Source organism: Mus caroli, chromosome 10 (genome assembly GCF_900094665.2).
Source record: "Mus caroli chromosome 10, CAROLI_EIJ_v1.1, whole genome shotgun sequence".
NCBI classification, from domain to species: Eukaryota; Metazoa; Chordata; class Mammalia; order Rodentia; family Muridae; genus Mus; species Mus caroli.
In genome coordinates this window covers 6,968,704-6,987,771 of record NC_034579.1, presented here as the reverse complement: position 1 = coordinate 6,987,771, position 19,068 = coordinate 6,968,704, and the positions used below count along the sequence as shown (strand labels likewise).

At 40.4% G+C, this 19,068-nt stretch overlaps 1 protein-coding gene across 1 annotated transcript; it reads left to right on the top strand.

Annotated features, from left to right (window-relative positions):
- The first annotated feature begins 2,944 nt into the window (after positions 1 to 2,944).
- Rab32 (RAB32, member RAS oncogene family) lies at positions 2,945 to 15,969 on the top strand. The gene is made up of 3 exons (XM_021174226.2): positions 2,945 to 3,331; positions 10,271 to 10,548; positions 14,543 to 15,969. Exons 1-3 carry the CDS (start codon positions 3,088 to 3,090, stop codon positions 14,690 to 14,692), a joined length of 672 nt encoding a protein of 223 aa, XP_021029885.1. The 5' UTR covers positions 2,945 to 3,087; the 3' UTR covers positions 14,693 to 15,969.
- Positions 15,970 to 19,068: the final 3,099 nt, after the last annotated feature.

Genomic DNA, 19,068 nt, shown 5'->3' with positions numbered 1-19,068 from the left:
GGGAAAAGGTCAAGTAACAAAAAGGCAGTCCTATAAGAATTAATTACACAAGACTTCTCATCAGAGACTATAAAAGCTGGAAGATTCTGGGCAGATGTCATATAGACCCTAAGAGAATACAAGTGCCAACCCAGGCTACTATACTCAGCAAAATTCTCAATTACCATAGATGGAGAAACCAAGATATTTCATGACAAAAACAAATTTACACAACATCTTTCCACAAATCCAGCCCTACAAAGGGTAATAGATGGAAAACACTAATATAAGGAGGGAAACTACACACTAAAAAAAGCAAGAAGAAAGTAATCTTCTTTCAACAAACCCAAAAGAAGATAGCCACACAAACATAAAAGTAACACCAGACATAACAGGAAGTAACAATAACTATCCCTTAATATCTCTTAACATCAATGGATTCAATTCCTCAATACAAAGACATAGACTATTAGACTGGATACCTAAACAGGACCCAGCATTATACTGCATACAGGAAACGAACCTCAGTGTCAAAGACAAACACTACCTCAGAGTAAAGGGTTAGAAAACAATTTTCCAACGAAATAGTCCCAAAAATCAAGCCAGGGTAGCCATTCTAATATTGAATAAAATGAACTTTCAACCAAAAGTTATGAAGAAGGATTAGGAAGAACATTTTATACTCATCAAAGGAAAAATCTACCAAGAACTCTCAGTTCTGAACATCTATGCTCCAAATGCAATGGCAACATTTATAAAATAAACTTTACTAAGCTCAAAGTACACTTTGCACCTCACACAATAATAGTGTGTGAGACTTCAACACCCCACTCTCATCAATGGACTGATCATAGAAACATAAACTAAACAGAGACACATTGAAATTAACAGAAGTTATGAACCAAACGGTTTTAACAGATATCTATAGAACATTTCATCCTAAAACAAAAGAATATATCTTCTTCTCAGCACCTCATTGTATCTTCTCCAAAACTGACCATATAATCGGTCACAAGAAAGGCCTCAACAGATACAAGAAGATTAAAATAATCCCATGCATCCTATCAGATCACCACAGACTAAGGCTGGTATTCAATAGCAACAAAAACAGCAGAAAGCCCACATATACATGGAAGCTGAACCCTACTCAGTGATAACTTACTTGGTCAAGGAAGAAATAAAGAAATTAAAGACTTTAGAATTTAATGAAAATGAAGGCACAACATACCTAAGTTTGTGGGACACAATGAAAGCAGTGCTAAGAGGAAAACTCATAGCTCTGAGTGCCTCAAAAAAGAAACTGGAGAGAGCGTACACTAGCATCTACCTAAACAGCACACCTGAAAGCTCTAGAACAAAAATAAGCAAATATACCCAAGAGGAGTAGATGGCAGGAAATAATCAAACTCAGGGCTGAAATCAACCAAGTGAAAACAAAAAGAACTATACAAAGAATCAACAAAATCAGGAGCTGGTTCTTTGAGAAAATCAACAAGATAAATAGACCCTTAACCAGACAGAGGGCACAGAGACAGTACTCATTAACAAAATCAGAAATTAAAAGGGAGACATAACCTCAGAAACCAAGGAAATTTAAAAAATCATCAGATCCTACTACAAAAGCCTATACTCAACAAAACTGGAAAATCTGGATGAAATGGACAATTTTCTAGACAGATACCAGGTACCAAAGTTAAATCAGGATCAGATAAACCATCTAAACCATCCCATATCCCTAAAGAAATAGAAGCAGTCATTAAAAGTCTCCCAATCAAAAAAAGCCCAGTACCTGATAGGTTTAGTGCAGAATTCTATCAGACCTTCAAAGAAGATCTAATACCAATACTCTTCAAACTATCCACAAATTAGAAACAGAAGTAACACTACTCATTTCATTCTATGAAGCCACAGTTATGTGGCATATTCTCTCTTGGAGATTGAACCATTTCTGTCTAATTAGGAACTTGCCACAATTTCCTTTCATAGAGGACATCATAAGAGATTTTCTTCAACTTCTATCATGTTTAATATTCCAAATAGATTTTAAAAACTGGTTGAGTGCATATTACTTTAACCTCAGATGATATCATGTATATTTAAAAGGCATTTATAATAATATATAATATATTATTATATATACACTATATATAATTATTTATAATAATAAATAATTTTGATGATTAAAAAATTGTCAATAATGAGTTTTGTATTTTAAAATAAATTATATTAGTTTAAAAAATAAAAATAAAAAAGGAGTGAAAAAGGGGTATATCCTCAAAGTATGTATTTCTGGGTCACATGTTGGCACTGAGCTTAGCAACGGATATTGGAAATCACGCCAAAGCTAAAACAAACAAATGGAAGTTCACTAACTAGAAATTTCTTTGGCCACAGGAGCAAAATGAAAAAGAAGTCTACAGACTGGGAGTAAATATATGTAAGCCGCACATCCAAGCATTAAGGAGTTCACATTGTTGGACACCAAACATACAAAACAAACATACAGAATAGGCAAAACGATCTGAAGGAACATTTTTCTAAAGAGAATATACAGATGGCCAACGTGTGTATAACAAAAGAACTTGACATCAGTAACCATCAGGGAACTGTCAATCAAAACCCCATGCTGGAATAACCTCACACTTATCAGGATAGCTATTCCCAAAACAGCGAGACATAGTGAGTGTTGGCTAAGGTGTGAAGAAAAGAGAATGCTTGCACAGCATAGCAGACGATGGAAATTCTAGTCATGGAAAGCAGCATGAAGCTTCCTCTAAAGTTAAACTAGATTTATCAGAGTACTCAGCCTTAGTCCTTTGCAAGTTCTGTCATCTGACCACTACCCCTGGTTACTTGACATCATGGACCAGCCCTGGCACTGACCTCCAGGCTCCCCTTGTCTAAGGCCAGCAGGGGGCGCTGTGGACCGCTCAGGGTAGCCAGGGAAGAGGAAGTGCCGGGACCAGGCTCGCCCTGTGCAGGGTGCACCCAGACTGTTCTGGGCCAGCAGCGCGCAGTAGGTTCCGGGTCCGGTGACTTGCGTGACTGCGCGGACAGAGTATCTGTCAGGTCGGCCTTGGGGAAGAAGTTCCCTAGGCCGTGGCACCCATGGCGGGAGAGGGACTAGGACAACAGGGCGCGTCGGCCACCGCGGCGCCTGAGACCCGAGAGCACCTCTTTAAGGTGCTGGTCATCGGCGAGCTCGGCGTGGGTAAGACGAGCATCATCAAGCGCTATGTGCACCAGCTCTTCTCCCAGCACTACCGCGCCACCATTGGCGTGGACTTCGCTCTCAAAGTTCTCAACTGGGACAGCAGGACGCTCGTGCGCCTGCAGCTGTGGGATATCGCGGGTAAGAGGGCAGCGTCCCGGTATCACCAGACTCTCACTCTTCTCTGTCTCCCGGTTCTTCTCTGTCCTTTTCTCTGCCTGAACTGTCAGCTGCGCTTTTAAAAGTGAACAAATAGAACGGGAAGACGAGGGACGCCTGGAGGGGCTGAAAGGGTACTGGAAAGTCGACTTTGGGAGGCCTAACCCCTCTCCTACTGAACTCCTTGGTGGCTAAAGGGCTTGCCTGAAGTTTCACTACCGGTTAGTGCAACGGTTCTCAATCTTTAGATCCAACCCCATTCGCAAGGTTGGAGAACACCGATTTTACATTGTGATTCATAACAGTAGCAAAATTAGTTATAGCAACGAGAACAATTGTTATGGTTGGGATTCACCACAACATGAGGAACCACTGCCTTAGTGGTACAACTAAAACCAAGAAAGCCCAGTTACTTTTCAACCACGCCCCGCCCCCTCACTCCTCCTCACCCCCGACCCCCCACCCCCATTTGACTTGGGTCTCTGCCTGTTTGGTGTAAGGGTTTTCTCTCTCCAGAGCCAAGAAATTTTACTTCCTTGTGGTGACAGACAAACTTATAATTTACAAAGAGGGGTTGGAGCTGTGAGTGAGAAAATCTTGGAAGCCAGCCAAGGCTTTGTGAAGGGAAACTCCATTCCTGAAATTCCTCTCACCTGGGAGGCCTGCTGACCCTGGGGAAGGGATGGAAAGTTCTGAAACTTTCCAGAAGGCTTCTCCTCCCTAAGCGAATACTTCATGTCTTTCTCTTGGGCACCTCTCTCTCCCACAGACCCTGAATTGTTTTCCTTTGCTTCCAACTGTTGCTCTGGAATATAAGAACCATTTTCTTTGAGGGGATTTATGGACATCTGGGTTCTAGCTGCTGTGGTCGGTGCCGTATGGGTGTTCAACATACGGTGAACTTTGGTGACGTTTAATGGAAATGGTAGCAAAGGTTAACCTGCTGCATCATTGGAAACACTCAGGAGCTCCTTCTGTTGAATGGGAGCTTCTTTAAAACCTGAGGACACCTTAGCATCCTTTCCTCTGTGTGCATACCCCAAAGTCCCTGGAGGGTATTGTTATCCCACAGCTGGCAGTAGCCTAGAGGGACATATGACTTCTGCCTGCCAGGTAGTCAGTCAGTGCTGTGTTCTTTTCTAGCCACTCATGGAGAAGTGTTGAAGAATTTATAAGCGTTACACTCATTTGTGAGCAGAGTCTAACATGGAGAAGAAGAATGTGCATTTGTGCACATCAGTAGCAACGTTTCAAAGTTATTTCGCCTTGGGTTCAGCTTGTTTTGTTCTTTTCTTTTTTTCTTCCCCTGCAACAACTAAGAACGTATTTCAAATGTCACCCTTTAAAGCCAGAGGCTTCATTTGCAACACTTGGTCCCACTGCCCAGAACACGAGTGGGCATTCTATTGCTTCTCGACATCCTTTCACATCCTGAAGGTTGCCTGACCATGTGGTGATCACCAGTAGCAGAGATGGTTTGGAATTCCTGCTTGGGATGGCAATTCAGTTTCTTTAATTATGTGCAAATTAGTAGGGTAAGAACTATGTTAAATTATATTTGGAGAATTGAGGAAACAAAATCACCATTTCAGGGAGGTGATGGCCTATGCTATTAGCTTCCGCACTTAGGAGGCAGAGTTTGTCAGATCTGGGTTTGAGACCAGCCTGGTCTACAGAATGAGTTCCAGCACAGCTAGGGCTACACAGAGAAACCCTCTTTCAAAAATTCTGAACAACAAAACACTTTTCTTTCTGTATATCACTTCTGCTATTTATATGCCCTCCCCACTTTTTCTTCCTCTCTCTGACACTCAAGCTGGCCTCAACTCTAGATCCTGCCTCAACTTCCCTACTGTTGAAACTACAAGAATGAGCCAGCACACCCAACTTCATCCTTCTTGAACAGATACCATGGCCTGGAGGGAGATGTAGCCCATTTGCCTGCTGTAATGACACATGATTGCACTTTTGCCAAAATATGAAGCCTGAGGTTCACTGGGAAAGAAAGAAACATTTTATAATCTTCAAAAGGAATCTCTAGTGTTAACTGTTGCTTTTCAACAGGAACTCTGATAGCATTCAGCAAATGCATAACTCCAAATAACAGAACTAGATTTAAACTTAAGAAATAACTAGACACTATTAGGTTTTTCTCAGAGAGTCTGAGCTGGGGAAAGATATCTTAATATGCAGGTATCAAGAAGCACAAATCACTTGGATTTGACTGAAATTTGCAGAACTATAGCCTTAACTATACTTGATTTGAACATTTGAGTTACTTGTGAATCATGCTTTGCTCATACCGTTTGAATGAGGGAGACATTGTGTAATGAAGACCATGCCAAAACACTCCCCGAAGGCTAAGCATGAGTGTGATTTACAAGGTTGAATCATACTGAGTTCCAAAAGAATAAAAGTATTCCCTGGTTGCAAAACAAAAGGTGGAGCCAGCCACTAGCCATGACTCACTTGCTAGTTCCTCTTCAATACCATTGTTCTGGAGGTTCTAAAGGTGAACAGGGCCATAAAAAAAAATCTACAATCAGAAAGGCTTTGAGAAGTATAATGGGCAAGAATTCCAGAATGCTTTCTATAAAGACAGCCAAACAGGTTCATGTAAGCCCTTTAAATTAAAGACCATACTAGCTTTCTGGTACAGGCCTCAACAAAGTATTTCTCATCACATTGAAGGAACCCAAATTAGAACATGCACCTCATATTGGCCATGCCTTACTACCTCCATTCCAACATTTCTAATCATTTGTTTACCAAGTCATGTGCTTCGTTGCTTCGTTGCAGAACCACTGGGGCCTTAGCATCTACTGTCAGTAACATGCACAAGTTCTTTCACATCTGCTCTGACAGTAGACTCGGCTTTATCTGAAAAATGTGTCCACCCAACCAGGTTTAGTAGAAGAGTTTTTTTCTTCCCACACATAAGTCTAGGGTTGGGCATTCCAGCACTCTTGTTTAAATCTAGTTCTGTTATTTGGAGAACTCTGAGTTTGTCAGATCTGGGTTTGAGGCCAGCGTGGTCTACAGAATGACAAAATCTTCATAGACAAAAACTGGCTTTCCACCACTCAGCTATTCCAAGGCTGTATTATTTGTTTCAGTGGTCTAGTACAATGGGCATGTCAAGATGAAAAGGCAGCTATGAAATATAAGAGTCATGTTTTAAACTGGTCATAGAGCTCGCTCCAAAATATTCTGCAAAGGGGAGTTGAAACTTGCAATTAGCCATCCTGTGTATCTGCTGAATCAGAATTCGAACCACTTGGAAAGTCGTCATCGATCAGGCATTGTGGGTGATTCTGATTTATACGAAAGCTGAGAGGCAGTGTTCCATCTTGGGCTCTGTCACACCCTGGCAACACACCCACAATCCCACTACTTAGGAGCTTCTCATTGAATCAGACAGTCCACTTGTCACCCGTGGTCCCTCAGTCACACCTTCCACGTTCTTCACTTCCCTAGTCTCACACACTTCCATACAAGGGTCATCGGGCCATCTCTTTGTTTATAGACAAGGATAACAATTTACATCTGGACACAGGATACTTTTTGGTTTTGGTGAATACATTTACTTAAAGGGTTAGGAACAATTCCATCACTTAAAACTATTATGGATTTGAACACAAATTGGCAAGGAATTTTTATTTACATAGATAATAATCCTTTTAAAGTCTATGATCAGAGATTGCCTGTTGCCAGTATTTCATCTCTGAAAGGCACCATGAGATTTAAGGGTTTTCTTTAAGAGACCTTCCATTTACTAATCAGAAACTGGACATCTCTTCCAAGTGACCTTGTAGTTAATGGGTAATTCATGTCAACTGTCAGTGGATGGAGAAGAGGTGAGTACCTGTATGTGGGAAAACATAGACCATTTTGCTCTGTTTCCTTTTGGCTTGTGTTATGAAATTTATATTCTGAATTTCCAATAATATTACTAGAAACATTTGGGTTTATCAAGAGGGAAGCACAAATATAACACAGAGAAAAAACCCAAGCAATAGCCTTGATGGGAATCCCAAGAACACGTTTCTGTGAATTGTGCTTCTGGTAAACCCAGAGTATGGTGTTTCCTTTTTAAAAATCTGAATGGAGATACATTCATTGTTTTATTGTTAATGTTTTCATTTGTTTTAAAGAAGCATGACAAAGAATTCTGTAGGGTTTTTTTCTTTTTTTCCTGGAAAATCACTAGTTTTGTTGTTCGATCATCCTCAGGGTCATTAGTGTGGAGTTCACCAAACAGCAAGATAGATGGTTTAATCCTTTGCCAACTTGTATATTTTAAGATTTCAGCATTTGTGTATGTGAGAGCTCGGATGATATCTTTGGAGCCTGCATAACTCTCTCTGAGCTTACTCTTCTCATCTGCCATGCTTGCCAAACTTTCAAGTTATCATCCACATCCCATCCTCCAGAGGCGGTAGCACATTGTTTAAGAGACAAAACATTTTGAGAGTTGTTGAAAATGTGCTGTCAGGATGTCAGCAGCAATGCGGATGACAAAGGCTGCCCCTAATAGCAGAGTGACTTGTGTGCTCAGCGACAGAGGATCTTTCCTCGGCTACTGTGGTAAAGCACAAGGTGACTGGGACAGGGCTTGACATGGAAGCAGCACTGTACTGTGCTTGAGGAAGTCACTCTGACTCACATGGACAAGCATCTATTCTGCCACATAGGATACAAATTGAAATGTCTATTCCAGCAAAATTAGAGCTAACAGATTAGATGGCACAGTAGTACAATTAACTCAAAGAACTTGAGTATCTCCTTGGGACTGTTCTCGCATCAGTAAAATAAAAGAACTCGACTAACTAACTAGGATGTTCTCATCTGTCTCCCAGTTTTGACCAGTAGTGGCTCTTCTGGTACTGCTCAAAGAAGTTGTTGCATAGGGTTCTCTCTCTCTCTTTTTTTTTTTTTTCAGTCAGTTCCCCTCCTCTTCATTTGCTTAATTTTATAACTGACACTTTTTCTTTTCATTTTACATACAGAAATTTTTAAGTATAGTTTTTGATGTGAGGCCTGTCAGGAAGAATTTCCTTCTAGTCTTGACATCTCAGAAAATCTATCTGACATTTCTAAGCCAACATATCTTCCCCCAAAAATTCCTTACCATAGACACTTCTGATTTTGTATGAGTGATCAGAAAGGGCATATGAGTACACCTTTTAATACCACGGGTTATGATTAACAAAAACTATTTTTGCAGTTTTTCAGGAGACTCACTAAAAAAAGCAAGAAAACTCAAGAAGTTCTTTGGAACATATAGTTATCCATTCTTTTACTAGTTTGGCACCTTATCTTTTTGAAATTCAAAGGATGGTCAAACTGAGAACTATGTTATTACCCTGAAACATTAACCCTTCCATCTTTTTTAGCCTAAGACTATCTCAGAGGGGCTAGGTACTTGTCCCTAACCATTTTGTGCTCGGAAATTAAGGTTCATAACAGCGGCTTTCTTTAGGCTCACTAGTAGAAGTTGAAATCCAAACAACTTCAATCCATCTGCCTAGTCTTTTTTGAAGAATTGGTGTCTTTGCTCTTGGGCCGTTAAAATATTCTGAGTGAATATATTGGCATAATTGTTTAATGTACATTTATAGAGAAAGGTACAGGCTAAGTTTCCTTAAATGTCAGTATTATGATCTAATGAATTATACAAATAATGTAAAATTAGATGTATCTTATCAATAAATTTGAACATGATAGGTCCTAACATATGACCATTTGTTATAATGAAATTCAGATGACTAGACCTATGAAGAGTCACAAGGCAGTGTTTAAAATTATAATGGCATTATAGAATTTGGAGACAAAGTATTTGCAGTTTGAGCAAATTCTATGCATATGTGTAAATAAAAGATAATAAAATGTTGATAAAGCTTGTTCCTCATCTTGTGTTCTAACAAGAAAGCATCCTACCATGCTGCCTTCGTTTTACATCACAGTGATGATCTTAGATTCTTACTGAGTTCATTTTCCTCCTGAATCTAATCAGGGATTTGACAGCCTAAAGATGGGCCTAAGGACTCCTGGCAACTGCAAGATAGTTTAGACTTGTAAGCCTGTAGACATGAAGGAGTCAGAAGGCTTGTCTCTTTAAGTTAGTGTCACTGTGATTTGGATCAAGTATCTTTGTCTCTTCTAATCCATGAGATAAAGACTTGTTTGGCAGCAGATAGTAACAGGAAGCTTTGCAGGACAGTCTGGATGTGCAGGCAGTAGGCATTCTATTGAGTAGCAGAATTTTCTCAGTGTTTAACAGAAGTTAAGTCCTTTCCAAAGGACAGCATTAGAAGAACTGTGCATAGGAACCTTCCCACAACCACATAACTGGCTGTGCCATTTCTTGTTGTGAAAGCACATGCTTTCCACTGTCTGCTTCTAAGATGAGAACAACTTTGGTACTGAGTCAAAAGTAGCTAGAGCTAGAGATGTAAAGGGGCAAGCTATGTTGTCTCCTGTCCAATCCTGATGCTTTTGACTGGCCTTTTATCATGTCATCTCTCTGCCTTCTGTAAACTTCAGACTATTCTATTCTTGTCTCACCTTCCACTTTACCCTCTCTGTTTACTAAAGTGCCTATCTCCTCTTAGTCCAATGGAAGAGAAAGCTGAAATGGCTATCTGTCAAGCCTGTCATACTGGCATCCTGAAGTTTATGGTGAATGTGTCCTACAAAGAACTAGTTCCTCCTGTTGAGCAAATTGTCAGCCACTTCTGCTAAGTCCATGGGTCTTGGGTCTGTGTGAAAGTCCTTAATTCCACCAGTTTAATCTGAAGTCAGGTGAGAGATGCTTGTTTCTCAAAATAGATTTTAGGATTGTAGAACCCGCACCTGCACCTAAATGTGACTGACTGTCACCACTATGAACATTTGCTCTCCTTCTGTATTCATCTCTAGGACAGGAACGGTTTGGCAACATGACTCGAGTATACTATAAGGAAGCTCTTGGCGCATTTGTAGTCTTTGATATATCCAGAAGTTCTACATTTGATGCAGTCCTAAAATGGAAAAACGATCTGGATAGTAAAGTCCATCTTCCCAACGGCAGCCCCATCCCTGCTGTCCTCCTAGCTAACAAATGTGACCAGAAGAAGGACAGCAGCCAGAGTCCTTCCCAGATGGACCAGTTTTGTAAAGACCATGGCTTCACTGGATGGTTTGAAACCTCTGCCAAGGTGAGCTGGCTTCGCTGATTGATCTATTTCTGGTGTCCTTGTGAGGCTGTGATGGAATGTAAAGTGTATAGATGGATTTCTGCAAGGAGTTTTTTAAGTCCAGAATAAGAAATGCATAGTGTGGATATGCTACTGTCTCCCTCTCTGATGTTGAACTGATTTCAAAGTTACCTGATACAGCCATGAACAGGACAGCAGAAGAAAATCATATGACATTTTCTGCAAGTTTCAGTTCTTAACCAAGGTGTTCTCTTGTGCTGCTGAAGTGAATGAGAGATAAGGTGTTCTTTTGAAAGAGGCCAAAAAAACATGAGGAAATGTCTTTAAGATATGCATGTCATATGCACGACTCATACTGAACAGTCACCAACAGACTGGATTAGCTCTGAGAGCTTTAAGCAAGAGCAAAATGTCAACATTGACTGTGTGTTTCCTCATGAATAAATGAATGGATTTTTTTTTCTCCTGTCTTTGGGAAATGCATTTTTTTTGTTTGTTTTAGAAAATAGAAACACTAAGATACATTTTGAGAAGCTTAACAATGTGAAACCACTAGAGAACTGAGGTTAAAAAAAAAAGAGGTCAAAGGTATAATATTACTGGAGGGTTGTTTATCATGGAATTTTTAGATATGACGATTCAATGACCATCAGACTTGTATAAAAAATAAGGACCTTCTTGAGAAATTCTGTAATAAACATAACATTAATTTACATATCTGTTATACTGTTCCAGATTATAATATGCATAGTATAGATGTATGTATGTATTCTCTCTCTCTCTCTCTCTCTCTCTCTCTCTCTCTTTGTGTGTGTGTGTGTGTGTACATTATTGTTCCTCTAATATTGTTCCAGAGTGATGGCTCTGGGATTCCTGTTGCTTTTACTTTTACCCACATGCTGAGAGATTATTTAACGTCAGTTTTCATCAGAATGACGAAAGCAAGCAATGAGTGACCACATCAATGAGGGCGGCCTCAAAGCGTTGAGTCATTGGCCAAGAGTCTCCTGGAGGCATAGTGAGTGGTCCTGGCCATACATTGTTTTGATTAATATTATGCCTTATGTTTTCCTTTACTTTTATGCACAGACAGTTGTGGTAGAAGAAAGACGAATCTCAGAGGTGTTACAGGAGTTACTCAGCCTGGCAGGAAGGAGGAAAGGCACCGTGGGGAGACGGAAGGTTTCAAGTCTGTGCTCTCTCTGCCCCATGTACACGCTGGACAATTTGCTTTAACTGCCCATAGGAGAGCAGTATATGTATAGCTACATGTCGATGTTGGGGAATTTCCTATATGTAGGAGTTATTTGACCTTCTAGCTAACAAATTTTAATTTTATACAAAAATCTGCTTGTAAAGTTCATAAATGATTGTCAAAGTCATAATACCTATCACTTGACACTGTATAAGCAACGGACTGTATTACATCTTTTAGACAAGCTACCGTATAGAAGAGAGGGGGGAACATTTGGTAAGGGAACCTTTTTGTCCAGTTGTATGCTTCCTTCACATAGCCTAGGAAGAGCTTCCACCTCATTTCCTGTGCGGTGACTCAGGAGGCTTCTGGACTCTAGAATCTAGAGTATAACATTGTTGTGCATTTTTGCTTTAAAAGTTTGGAAGAAATTGAACTGAGGCTTTAGATACTACCAATAGATCTATTTCTACGATGGTCAGGAACTAACATCACATCGTGATTTTGCTGGAATTCTAGTGGTGTGGTTTTAATGGGTATATAATCAGAAGATAGTCTTGAGTTCACAAATTTAGTCTTTTTTCCTTCGTGGAATGGATTTTAATATGAAACTTTGCAGCTCATTTCACTGTAGTATGGGGTTTCTGTTCCCATTCATCTCTGAGTAACCACTGATAGAGGGCCATCCTGCTTGAAGAATAATATCTCCACAGGCTTATCTATTAAACACAGATCCATTTGATGGAGCAATTTGGGAAGGCTTAAGAGGTGTGATCTTTTCAGAGTAAATATGCCACTAGGGACCAGTTTTGAAATTTTCTGGTTCCAAATCACGTCTAGTTTTCTCTCTCTGCTTCCCACTTATAGTTTAAGATGTGATGATCTCTCCCTCTTAGCTAGTTGCTCCAGTCACCATGCCTGCCTGCTTCCACACTTCCTCTGGTTCATGATGGTAACAGAACCCCTGGGCTTCATCTTCCACCACAACCATCTGTTCATAAAACTAACAACAGCATAAGACACCATATTTATCAAAGCAGTGTATGGTCAGGACCATTCACTCTGCCTCCAAGAGACTCTCCTTGGCCAGTGACTCTCACCCCTCACCTCTTTGATGCTGCCCCATGATGTGGTCCCTTATCACCTGCTTTCATAGCTCTGATGAGAACTAACATGGAATAGTCACCCTCTTGTAAGCCCACATAAAGCCTTCCCTCCATAAGTTGCCTTGGTCATGTTGGTTATTTTCACAGCAACAAAAATATAGCTAATGATGAGAGGGAATGCCAAGAACATAAAGATACTTGGGAATTCAAAGACCCTTGCTTGTGTTAAAGTTACCTTGGGAGTATCAGCGCAGTTAGTACGTGAAAGCAGCCTGAATAGAAGCTTCACTCCTAAACAGTCCCATTGTCGAGAAAGTCTCTGCAAGTAGGGAGCAGACGAGAGTGCACTGCACCATGTTGGATTTGGTTGGAGACATTAATGTAAATAGCTTCATACTTAAAACTCTGTGTGTTCATATGTGCACTTATCTTCGTGTATATTTATAAACATATTTAAAAATAAGTAGGTGAGAGGTGTGTGCGTATGTGTATATGTGTGTATGTGTACATATATTTAGAAGCTTTGCCAGCCAAGAGGGCAGGAGACAATAAAACCTTATAAAGTATGAACTCTCCTATTCCTTACAATCCAATTTGTAAATACAATTTATTAAACAAGCAGAATGAAAGTACTGTCAAAAAGACATGGTCCCATAGCTGATTTGAATAGAAAGTGAAGATATCTTTGAAATAGTGTGTGTTGCCTGCAAGAAAGAAAGCATTCACAGAACAGTGTGGACATATCACAGAACGTTGGTGCCTGCATGTAGAAACTACAAAATTACAGGACAATCACAAAGGGAAGAATTATTGTGATGGGTTTAATGGGTAAAACTGATAACAGTGCATGATGTGCCCAAACTAACGACAACTACATTTTCCCTCACTGTAGAGTCCTAACTAGTAAACACAGAAGGACTGGTACAAATGAAAAGATGGTATATCTTGGTGATATTGGTGGTATATCATGGTGATAATTGCTTAGAGGATAATTAGTAGGTGATAAAGTTAGCGGGGGGGGGGGTATGCAAAACAGGATTTTTACTTATTTGTAGTCACCAAGTCCAAAGGGTGAAATGTAACTTTTTAACAAGAAGCTGCCTGGCAGCAGTGACCTTAATCCAGGTGTCACCTGCATGCTGCACACATGGGATGTTGTCCCATTCCCACCAAGAATACAAAACTTGAAGTTAATCAAAAGAAACTATCAGAAAGCCCCCAGGCTGAGGGCTCTTCTCTGGTCAGTGTTTTCCAAGATGTCACTTGGGGTCACAAAAGCATAGTAACCACAAAAACGTTCCCTGTGTCTCATGAAGTAACCTCCCACTCAAGCTGGGGCAACAATCCTAATTAACCCAGTGAATCACACACACAAAAATAAGACTTGAAAACAGGCGGAAGGCTTCATGGGAAGAAGGGGCTTTCCAGGGGAAGATGGAGGGGGGATGAGAGAGAGAGTCATAGAAGTGAAACTAAAATTCATTTTTCATGTGTGTGAAGCTTTCAAAGAATACTTAGCAAATCAATTAAACCAGTGTCTTGAATTCTTAGCGTAGCAGACACTATCACTGAAGAAGAGGTAACCGACTTGCTTACAGTGCGTCCTTTGATGTGACTCCCTAGGCCCCTTACTGCACTGAAGGGTTACTTCCAAGGTCAGCACTAATCCTTCTTTCCTGTGCTCCCATTACAGGATAATATAAACATCGACGAGGCCACCCGCTTCCTAGTGGAAAACATGCTTGCAAACCAGCAAAGCTTTCCTAGTGAAGAAATCGACCTGGACAGAATTAAACTGGTGGAGGAGCCCCCCACAACAAAGCCCAGGTCCCAGTGCTGCTGATGTGTCTCTGTGCCCCGTATGCTGTCTCCTTGGTCCTGCATGTATGGAGGCTGCCCCTTTCCAACCCTCGGTGCCACTGTGCCCTGCGAATCTCCCTCGGGGGGCGCTGCTTTACCGTTCAGCTATACAGGCACCGCCCATCTGAAGATCCATGGAGAACTGTTCCCATGAGAGGCCCTGTGACTTTACCAGAGGACCCCTCAGGCTCTTGTCATACTGCCAAATGCAAACTAATGTTTACAGCCTTTGAAATATTTTTGTACATGAATTTCAAAAGTTAGCTTTTAGTGTGAGTCCTAGGTGGGGTCATAGAAAAGGTCCCCTCAGCATGGTGATGGTGATTGTGACTTTTTAGTGACTTTGTTCCTGTGTACATCCTCACCTAAGCACATTTTTTTTCTTTTCTAAGGTGTTGGCTACAGAGACCTGAAGGTCACATGCAGTTATATCCTATTCAAAACTTTGTACGTCATGTAAAATTTTCATCCTTAAATAACATGATTCCATAACACATAGCTGTTGTACAATGAAGTCACTCTGAATCACTTTAAGAACCCCTTCCTTAATTAGTCAAAAAGTCCTGAGCTAGGGATGTGGCTCATTTACATAGAGTGCTTACCTAGAATGTGATAGACTCTGGGTCTGCAGTTCTGAGAGACCAAAAAGAGTTAGCACCATACCTGTTTTATGTGTGTCTCCTTCTGGATCCTCTCTCGGTGGGTGTGGTTGCCACTACCACTTGGAAACAACATAAATGAACATTTTGTTTCTCTGCCCTCTATTCTGTATTTATAGCCTAGGGTCATATTGAACATACAGTGGTACTAAGAGGAACTTGTCTTTCCGGTTCTGTCATGATAATAATGGTCAGGAGGGGAATTCTCTTTCAAAACATATGCAATTATATCCAAGTTTCTATAGTGTAAAACCTGGAAGAAAGTAGACCATGTCTAGTTTTGTCTGTGGTTTCGAATACTGGCTATATAGTACCTCGGGCACTTAGGAAGACCCACTATATTGTATTGCCTTTAACTCAGTGAAAGAAAGGAATGAATATTTTAACCTAAGCCTGTGTGTTGAATGAATGTAGTTCTAGGAAGGTACTTTTCTGGTTTACAAAATGTGTTTGACTGAGGTGGTGGTTCACATCTGTCATCCAGCCTGCAGGAGACAGAGACAAAGGGTGGGAGTGCATATCTTGGCTACATAGCAAGTTCAAGAATAGCCTGTGCTACACAAGAGGCTTTCTCCCAAAATAAAATAAATAAATAAATAAAAGGGTTTTGTGTTGAATTTTAGATTTGCCACTTTATGTGTACGCTTTGTCTGCATTTGCTCCTATGTGCCAGATATGGACCTACTGCCTGATGTACCTAGTGTCAGAAGAGGGCATCGGATTCCCTAGCACTGGACTTATACATGGCTGTAGACCATCATAGCAATGATGGGAGCCAGACCCACACCTCTGCAAGAGCAACAAGTGTTTTTAATCACTGGGCCATCTCTCCAGCACCTTGGTTTTTTTTTTTTTTTATTTAAGGGGTTTATATTATGCAAAAGTTCAGCTTCTCTAAGAAATTTTTTAATATTTATTTATTTTATGTATATGAGTACACTGTCGCTGTCTTCAGACACACCAGAAGAGGGCATCAGATCCCATTACACATGGTTGTAAGCCACCATGTAGTTGCTGGGAATTGAACTCAGGACCTCTGGAAGAACACTCAGTGCTCTTAACTGCTGAGCCATCTCTCCAGCCCTCTTAAAGGAAATGTAAAGATCCTTGGTATCATAGCCTGAAGCTAACATAACATATAATAGTGCACATAGTTGTCTCCTGAATCATGTTAACATGGTAGGTGAGCATGCAGCCACTAACGAGATAAACATAGACATGCAATTGTTCTGAAGTCTGTGTCCTGGGGATAAAGAAGGACTCGCAGGCTCTTTTCACTAAACTTAAGCCCCACCTAGCAATATAAGTGTGGCTGTATGCAACAGATTTAAAAAAGAAATCATCTTGACTCTTTGGCCATGTGATCATAAAGCTGGATTTTCTGAAGTGAAGGAATGGGATACAAGGGCTTGATTAATGTGTATAATATAACACGATCCCTATGGTTTTGTCATTTATTACATCTTGCTTTCTAAGAAATCAACACCACCCAAGCATAAAATACAACTTCATAGTGTGTCTGATATCTCACATCCTGTGAAGATGCACCGGATGTCATCACCCCCAGATGTTGGGCTCATCCTAAATCACTATCAAAAGTTATGGAAGCTGTGTGTGCAACTGGATTTTGGTTTTCCATGTAATCTATCACAAGTAAGGTCATTTAGCCAAGGTCTCCAAATCAGAATTATTATATTCAATTTGTCCATCTTTACAATGTTTTTTAACTTACAGCAATCATTCAGGACAGTTCCTGATAAAACCAGTTTCTGTTATGTCAAGTGGCATGTTTTAGGCTTTGTACTGTTGATATTTCTGAAAAAAAAAAGTTCATCTTTTGCCTTAATCTTAGACTCCTCTGTTTTGTAACTTGAACATAAAATATTAGTTGAGGGTAAATTATGTAAAAGGAACTAAATGAAAGAAAAGTACTCTTTCTTCCCTCATTCACTTTAAAAAGCAGTTATACATTTAAACACACACCTTAGTCTAGACACTGGTGCAAATTAACCAAGTGTGTGTATGTGTGTGTGTGTGTGTGTGTGTGTGTGTGTGTGTGTTCCTACCTGTATTAGTCTTAGACATCAAAATACTGCCAATTTTCCTCTCTATGTGTGGGTCCTGAAACCCCAAAATGTTTCTAAAAGTGATCGGTGTGTAACACTGTGACTTTCAATGTGTAGTTTCATGTATTTCAATACATCTAAGAAGCATTTGAACTCCTTAATGAAATTTCCCAAACCTTATTTCAGACTTACATGGTTTCTTGGAAATACATCTTTTATGGAAATCCACTATCTATTTTGAAACTTTCCATGCTAACTAGTATACTCAAGATTACTCTGTTTGAAACGTATAGTATACTCAAGACACTATTAAAATATAGGGCTACATTTCCATGTGTTAATCATTATTATTTTTTGATTAGATATTTTCTTTATTTACATTTCAAATGCTATCCCAAAAGTTCCCTATACCCTCCCCCCACCCTGCTCCCTTGAACACCCACTCCTACTTCTTAGCACTGGAGTTCCACTGTATTGGGGCATATAAAGTTTGCAATACCAAGGGGCCTCTCTTCCCAATGATGGCAGACTAGGCCATCTTCTCCTACACATGCAGCTAGAGTCACTAGCTCTGGGGGTACTGGTTAGTTCATAATATTGTTCCACCTATAAGGTTGCAGACCCCCTTCAGCTCCTTGGGTACTTTCTCTAGCTCCTCCATTGTGGGTACTGTGTTCCATCCTATAGATGACTGTGAGCATCCACTTCTGTATTTGCCAGGCACTGGCATTGCCTTATATGAGACAGCTATATCAGTGTTCCTTCAGCAAAATCTTGCTGGCATATGCAATAGTGTCTGTGTTTGGTGGCTGATTATGGGATGGGTCCCCCAGTAGGGTAGTCTCTGGATAGTCCATCCTTTCATCTGAGCTCCAAACTTTGTCTCTGTAACTCTTTTCATGGGTATTTTGTTTCCTATTCTAAGGAGGAATGAAGTATCCACACCATGGTCTTCCTTCTTCTTGATTTTCTTGTGTTTTGCAAATTATATCTTGGGTATTCTAAGTTTCTGGGCTAATATCCACTTATCAGTGAATACATATCTAATAGTTCTTTTGTGATTGGGATACCTCACTAAGGATGATATCCTCCAGATATATCCATTTGACCAAGAATTTCATAAATTCATTGTTTTTAAGCTGGGAATGGTGGCGCACGCCTTTAATCCCAGCACTAGGGAGGCAGAGGCAGATGGATTTCTGAGTTTGAGGCCAGCCTGGTCTACAAAGTGAGTACCAGGACAGCCAGGGCTATACAGAGAAACCCTGTCTCAAAAAACAAACAAACAAAAATAGCTGAATAGTACTCCATTGTGTATGTATACCACATTTTCTGTATCCATTCCTCTGTTGAGGAACATCTGGGGTCTTTCCAACTTCTGGCTATTAAAAATAAGGCTGCTATGAACATAGTGGAACATGTGTTCTTATTCCCAGTTGGAACATCTTCTGGGTATATGACCAGGAGAGGGATTTCTGGATCTACGGGTAGTACTATGTCCAAATTTCTGAGGAACTACCAGACTGACTTCCAGAGTGGTTGTACAGCTTGCAATCCCACCAGCAATGGAGGAGTGTTCCTCTTTCTCCACATCCTCACCAGCATCTGCTGTCACCTGAATTTTTGATCTTAGC

Coding starts and splice junctions, on each gene's coding strand:
- Rab32 (XM_021174226.2), top strand. CDS start 3,088: ATGGCGGGAGAGGGACTAGGACAACAGGGCGCGTCGGCCACCGCGGCG. Junction 3,332..10,270: donor GCAGCTGTGGGATATCGCGG/GTAAGAGGGCAG, acceptor ATTCATCTCTAG/GACAGGAACGGTTTGGCAAC. Junction 10,549..14,542: donor GGTTTGAAACCTCTGCCAAG/GTGAGCTGGCTT, acceptor CTCCCATTACAG/GATAATATAAACATCGACGA.